Genomic DNA, 7198 nt, shown 5'->3' on the forward strand with positions numbered 1-7198 from the left:
GTCTGTGTGCGTCTGTGTGTGTCTGTGTGTGTGTGCGTCTGTGTCTGTGTCTGTGTCTGTGTCTGTCTGTGTGTCTCTGTGTGTGTGTCTGTGTGTGTGTGTGTGTGTGCGTCTGTGTGTGTGTGTGTGTGTGCGTCTGTGTCTGTGTCTGTGTGCGTGTCTGTCTGTGTCTGTGTGTGTGTGCGTCTGTGTCTGTGTCTGTGTGCGTGTCTGTCTGTGTCTGTGTGTGTGTGCGTCTGTGTCTGTGTCTGTGTCTGTCTGTGTGTCTCTGTGTGTGTCTCTGTGTGTGTGTGTGTGTGTGTGTGTTGAAGGTGGCTATGGCAGAGGAGGCCCACAGAAACCCGGTTGCTCAAATCTCAGTCACCAGAAACGGAGAAGCAGACAAGAGTCACGAGGAAGTGTTTCAAACGGTAAGACATCCTACAGAGAACAAACCTCCCATCATGCACCGCTTCCACTGTTTCTAAACCGCTCTTGTCCTGAACAGACCTCAACTATCAATGGTGCCATTTGAACACAGAATGTTTGGATATCAATGTTTCCTAAGTATAATGTACCAATGACACATAATGACAATGACATAAGGTCTTATGACTGCAGCAGTAATGTTCCTAATTATTGATACGAATAGACAGACTATTATATGGTTAGTTATTGACTATTGTTACTTAACTATATCAAATCTTATCAAATAAAAACCCACACAGGGATATTTTGTTGGCTTCGTAACTTGAATTATATGATCATTCTGACTGCATTCTAATAGACTTCATCACGCAGTCAATGCTAATGCGGCTCTGATTAAAACAACAATTACGATATTATCGTATCGCACACCCCTTAGTAGTAGTCTTTTTTTAAACTTGTGAGGAAATTGTCTTGAGTGAGGACTTTCATCACATTAAACAGAAGAACTAGACACCTTGAATCGCCGGGCATATCTAAAAGTACCTGGTTAAAGCAATGTTTCACACAAATAGTTGTGAATGATGTCTAGCACCTCTTTTAACCCTTGATTATACATGCGTTTGGTGTCGCCAGATGTGTACAATGTGAAACAATGGCGCTAGAATGACAGGCGAGTTGTTTAGCAACAGCCGACCAATCATAAATTAATTAGTGCTTACCTCATTAAATATTCATGAACTTTGTACAGTCACAGAAACTTTCACAAACACGCTGTATTTAGTTTCAGTGTCCGAGGGGAAAAAACTTTTCTAGTCAAGAAGAGACGCTGTAATATGTTTATATGCATTTGTGTCCCTGCAGCACAAAAGCAGTGTTGAGAATCGCTGGGGGATATTTGTAGCAATAGCCAACAATACATTGTATGGGTCACAATTATAGATTTTTCTTTTATGCCAAAAATCATTAGGATATTAAGTAAAGATCATGTTCCATGAAGATATTTAGTAAATTTCCTACCGTAAATATATCAAAACTTAATTTTGATTAGTAATATGCATTGCTAAGAACTTCATTTGAACAACTTTAAAGATGATTTTCTCAATATTTAGATTTTTTTGCACCCTCAGATTCCAGATTTTCAAATATTGTCCGATCCTAACAAACCACACATCAATGGAAATATTATTCATTCAGCTTTCATATAATGTGTTAATCTCAATTTTGAAAAATTGACCCTTATGACTTGTTTTGTGCTCCGGGGTCACATTTGTACACTTAAGGTGACTTCAAACACACACTGCAGTTTTACTTGGCCACGTTTTCACCAATAATATGCCCGTTATGGGTTGTATTGTCAAATTGACGTTATTGACCTCATAAATAATAAGAACATTAACCCTGAGTTTTCAGTGTTTAGATTTAAAACGGATAATATTCCTGGTGCCTAATGTTCCTTAACGCTTTTTTGAAATTAATGACTGACAGCTAAAACTAAGAAGAAAACATAGTACACTGCTTTGTGAAATCTTTCATTTTTATTCTTGTTCTCCCTGTTTGATTTCTGTCAAGGATGTGCCACATAATGTCTTCTCTGGACCAATCACATCACACTCCCACAATTCACCTGAAAACTATGCAGTGAATGAGGGAGTGGTCCAAGTGGGGCCGTACACAGGTATAACACTAAGTATGCATTGAACATGACTATCATTTGCTTTTGTCCTTCACACAAACACATGCAATGACTCAGTGTGCTACAGTTGATGCACAAACAAATGCGTTTACATAAGATTACATAGAGATTCGCAGTTTGCTCAGAATCAATGGTAAAAGGTTTATCATTTAAAACACTTCCTTTCATTGTAATAAATGAGATCAGGTTAGAGTGGGTTGTTTTTAGGTTAGTAGTGTTTAGAATATCCTCTCGCTGTCCAGTGCTTGTAATGTGAACCACAGTTGAGTGTGTTGCAGAGACAGGGACAATTTGAATTTGAAAAGAAAGGTGTTCCTGTCTCATTACAGAGTTGTCTGTGATCTTTTTTTTCCCCTGTCTACTTCCCCTTTCATTATTTCATCCTCGTCTACTGTGTGAATTAATTAGGACGGAAACATGGCAACCTGTCATTAGTTTGGTGTAATTGCTGACCACCCCTTTTTATTATTCCTCTATATCTCCTTCATTCATACTGACAAAAAATGATATCTCAGTATTTTTGGGGTGAATAAGTAAATATGACACTAAAACCGCCAGTAGGTGGCAGCAAGTCCCTGTATTAATGAGCGATTCACTGAATCATTCATTCAAAACGATTCATTCAAAACACCTGATTCATTTAGAAACTAAGCAGGTGACTGTCTTTATGAATGGATCATTGAATCATTTATTCAAACAATTTGTTCAAAACGCCTGATTCATTTAGAAACTAAAATGAACGGATCATTGAAACACTGACTCAAGTGATTCATTCAAAAACAGATTAATTCAGGAACGAATCACTGCAGTGTTGCTCTGAGACGCACAAATGTTCTGCTCTAACTTTTTCACTGGCGAAACAGAAAAAACACTATTGTGTCTAAAGTGTAACTCACTCAATATTAACTTCATGTTTGTTGAACTGTTATATAAAGTTAATCACATTTGCGATCGCGCTCATACGCTGATATTCAGGAAAACGGAACTGTTGCTAGTGTGATATTACTCAACTATATCGTATCTTATGAATATTTTGTTGCTTTCATAACTTGAATTACAGGTCATTCTGACTGCTTCATCACGCAGTAAATGCTTCTGGACTCTCAAGACGTGTTTCTGTTTGTTTTTTGAGTGGCATACTCCATAATGTCAGCTCGCACATCGTTAAAACAACAATTAACATATTATTGTAGAGGATGAATATCACATGCCCCTACCAGTATATCTTGGAGCAAAATTCTGGAGTTTATTTGTTTAAAATTGCAGTAAAAACAATAATATTGTGAAACATTGGTACAAATTTAAATTGTCAATTCAAAATATTTAATGCATATTAAAATGCTATTTATTTCTGTGATGGCAAAGCTTTTTTAGCAGCCATTACTCCAGTTTTCAGTGTCACATGATCATTCAGAAATCGTTGTAACATGCTTAGTTGAGTTTGTTTTAGTTAACCATAACAAGACCAATAACAACCATGTTTTTGATCAGTAGAAACCGATGTGATTTGTCAAACACAGAATTATCTTGGATGTTAATATTGATTGACTTGATTTAGCCAATCATCATCATTTGATCACATCAGATGACGTATTTGAGTCTTGATAGTTTATGCCAGTGCGTCTCAGTAAGATTAGAGGGATGATATTGATATAATGGATGTCATTCTGTCATCAGGTGCTTTGACAGAGCAGCAGACGGCAGGAGCAGTGGTCCTCGCTGATGACATAAAGAGTCCTGCTATAGAGAAGCTGGAGCTGATGAGGAAGTGGAGCGTCAACACGTATAAAGTGAGTGATTCCTGTCGTAGTGGTTATGATGATATCTGTGTTCCCTCAAAATGTCTCAAGCATCCATGTGTCAGAAAAGTCTGTTTAGCTTTATCATGCATGTGCAATACTAGTTTAGTCCAGCGTGTGACATTTCTCAGTCATGATCCCTTTGAATATTCTCCCCATCATTTCATGTCTTCTCTATAATATTGCTGTCACAAAAGAGACGGGGTTCTATATATCCTCTGTGCCCCTTTAAATCTTTTGTAGCCCTGTAAATATTTCTTATTTTCAATGTTTGCCCGTTTTGTTAAAGGGATAGTTCACCCAAAAAATTAAAATGAGCTGTTAATTAACTCACACTTAGGCCATCCAAGAGGTAGGTGACTTTTTTCTTGGTGATTCATAAAATGTAAGTCAGCAGCTGCACGTCTTTTGAGAATAAAAAAAGCTTATCAAGGAACACAAAATTAATAGTCGTGGCTCCTGATGATATATTTTTGATATAGTCTTATGATGCGAAACGATCAGTCTGTACAAGAAACTGAATATTATTTACAACATTATTACCTGTGATCCAGAGCCTTTCTATCAATATTATTCTTTTCCACGAACTGGTTCTTTCAGACCGTTTGTTTCAGTGAACTGGTTCAAGAACTGGAGCTGAATCAGTTCATTCATCAGAGAATCAGATACGCCGCTATTTCGGCTCATTTCCAGTCGTCTGAAAGTGAGTTTTGATTGAGTGACTTGTAGATCTGTGCTGCTCGAGACACTTCGGTCTGATTTGGTGAACTGATTCAGCTAGTTCTCTAAAAAGAACCGAATGATTCGTTCACAGATTTCCCCGTTTGCCTGAGGCTCTGGATCACAGGTAATAATGTAGTAAATGATGCTCAGTTTCTTGCACAGACTGATCATTTCGCTTCATAAGACCTCAGTATATCGTCAGGAGCCACGGCTATTAATTTTGTGTCCCTTGATATGATTTTTTTATTCTCAAAGATGTGCAGCTGCTGACTTACATTTTATGAATCACCAAGACCAAAAAATCTTTACTGTTCTACTAAAGAAAAAAAGTCACCTCTTGATTGGGCTGAGGGTGAGTAAACAAACATCACATTTTCATTTTTGGGTGAACTGTCCCTTTAACAGATTTTGTATCTTGTACTGTTCCTCTCGCCGCAGTGCACTAAGCAGATTCTGTCAGAGAAGTTAGGACGCGGCTCTCGTACGGTTGATCTGCAGCTGGAGGCTCAGATTGAGGTTCTTCATGACAACAAACGAAAGTACGAGCATGTTATCAAGCTGGCGCAGACGCTTTGCTCTCAGCTGGTGCAGATGCTGCAGACGCAGAGACAGCTGGGCGACGCGTTTGCAGACCTTAGTCTCAAAACACCCGAGCTACATGCAAGTATAAAAACTATATAAAGAACTCTTCTCTGTAATGTTGCATCAGCCAAAGCCTCTTGATTTTAAACGAAATGTCATCAGAGTCCGTTTTTAAAAATGGATATTAAGCATCTTATGCTTTTTTTTTTCCAGTATAAATTTTAAATGGGGTTATAAAGGATGCACACACATTTTAACTGTTTTCACGCTTCGTATCAATATTCTGAGAACCAACGATCTCACAAAAATCCTACATATATATATATTTTTTTTTTTAGGTTTTTAATGGCAAAACAATATTGTTAAACAAAACAGTACACACTTTCTGGTTGTCAAACTTAGGTTTTCACTATCACTTTTTATCAGTTTAACACATCCTTGCTGAATAAAAGTCTTAATTTCTTTTTTTTTTTTTTAAAGAAAAGAAAGAAAGAATTTACTGACCCCAAACTTTTGAATGGAAGTCTATATTGTTACAAAACATTTCTATTTATTTATTATTTATTGAAATTGTTATTTTGATGATCATCAAAGAAAAAAAACTTAAGCAGCAAAAACTGTTTTCAACACTGATAATAAATCAGCATTTTATTATGATTTCTGAAGATAATGTGACACTGAAAACTGGCATAATGATGCTGAAAATACAGCTTTGATCACAGAAATAAATTACAGTTTAACAGATATTCAAATAGAAAGCAGATATTTTAAATTGTAATAATATTTCACAATTTTAGTGTTTTTTCTGTATTTTTGATCAAATAAATGCAGCCTTGATGACGATGAGCATAAGAGACTTCTTTTAAATCTTCCTGATCCCAAACTTTTGGAACAGCAGGGTGTGCAAAATATCATAATTCTGGCATTGGATTGAATACTGTAATATTTCACTCACAGATATGTCTGCGTGGCATATATGGATTCTCAGCTCTTTCATTGATAAATAATATTGCAATTCTGACACAATAACTGGATGCCTTCCATACAGTATCATTTATTCATGGACTGTTTAGGGTACACTTTTGGTATTGATGTTTCCACCATGAATACTAAATACTTTATGACTGGACTCTATCCAGAAAGTGCACTGGTCCCTCGGGGAGTAACATTTCATTTGAATTCATTTATTTGCAGACGGCATAAAGTCTCATTGCAGTATCTATTTCTGGGTTATTTTAGTAGCTGCAAATATAGATGCAATCTCTATTTATTGATGTGTTTCAGGAGGAATTCGGCTACAATGCTGAAACCCAAAAGCTCCTGGCGAAAAATGGAGAAACTCTATTTGGAGCTATCAACTTCTTCATCTCCAGTGTTAAAACTCTAGTGGATAAAACTATAGAGGACACCTTGATCAACATTAAGCAATATGAAGCAGCAAGGTCTGGATAGATCGTCGCAAGCCACTGTGTACTACTTTTATATTAATGTATTGATCAAAACAACCCTCATTCTCTAAGATCTGTGCTCTTTCGGTAGGATTGAGTATGACGCGTATCGCACAGATTTAGAGGAGCTCAATCTGGGTCCGCGGGATGCCAACACGCTCCCAAAAATCGAGCAGTCTCAGCAACATTTCCAGATCCACCGCGAAAAATACGAAAAGATGCGCATCGACGTCTCGGTCAAACTCAAGTTTCTGGAGGAGAACAAGGTAGGCGAATGTATCTAATTATTTAAATAATCTTGTTTGTCTTTTATACTTTAATCATTTACATAATACAATGCATTTCTGAAGTTAATATGGTGAAAATGAAACGTCAGTGAATTTTCTCATGTTTTCTGGACCGTCGGTGTGTGTGTGTGTGTGTGTGTGTGTGTACCTGGTATTCCCACATTATGGGGACCAAACGAGGATAGTAATAGCAGTATATTTTGACCTTGTGAGGACATTTTTTTTGGGCCCCATGAGGAAAACAGCTTATAAATCATA

General features: G+C 37.0%; 1 protein-coding gene across 1 annotated transcript; it reads left to right on the forward strand.

Moving 5' to 3' along the window:
• Positions 1-254: 254 nt before the first annotated feature.
• Positions 255-6937, forward strand: LOC107598288 (arfaptin-1-like). The gene is made up of 6 exons (XM_016289583.1): positions 255-410; positions 1978-2083; positions 3779-3891; positions 5062-5283; positions 6490-6647; positions 6745-6937. Exons 1-6 carry the CDS (start codon positions 318-320, stop codon positions 6935-6937), a joined length of 885 nt encoding a protein of 294 aa, XP_016145069.1. The 5' UTR covers positions 255-317.
• Positions 6938-7198: the final 261 nt, after the last annotated feature.

Source organism: Sinocyclocheilus grahami, unplaced genomic scaffold (genome assembly GCF_001515645.1).
Source record: "Sinocyclocheilus grahami isolate Dianchi unplaced genomic scaffold, SAMN03320097.WGS_v1.1 scaffold249.1, whole genome shotgun sequence".
NCBI classification, from domain to species: domain Eukaryota; kingdom Metazoa; phylum Chordata; class Actinopteri; order Cypriniformes; family Cyprinidae; genus Sinocyclocheilus; species Sinocyclocheilus grahami.

Bases quoted from the DNA above. Each gene is read 5' to 3' on its own strand.
- LOC107598288 (XM_016289583.1), top strand. From the start codon at position 318: ATGGCAGAGGAGGCCCACAGAAACCCGGTTGCTCAAATCTCAGTCACC. The intron at 3,892-5,061 runs GTGAGTGATTCC...CTCTCGCCGCAG, and splicing joins GGAGCGTCAACACGTATAAA to TGCACTAAGCAGATTCTGTC. The intron at 5,284-6,489 runs GCAAGTATAAAA...GATGTGTTTCAG, and splicing joins TCAAAACACCCGAGCTACAT to GAGGAATTCGGCTACAATGC.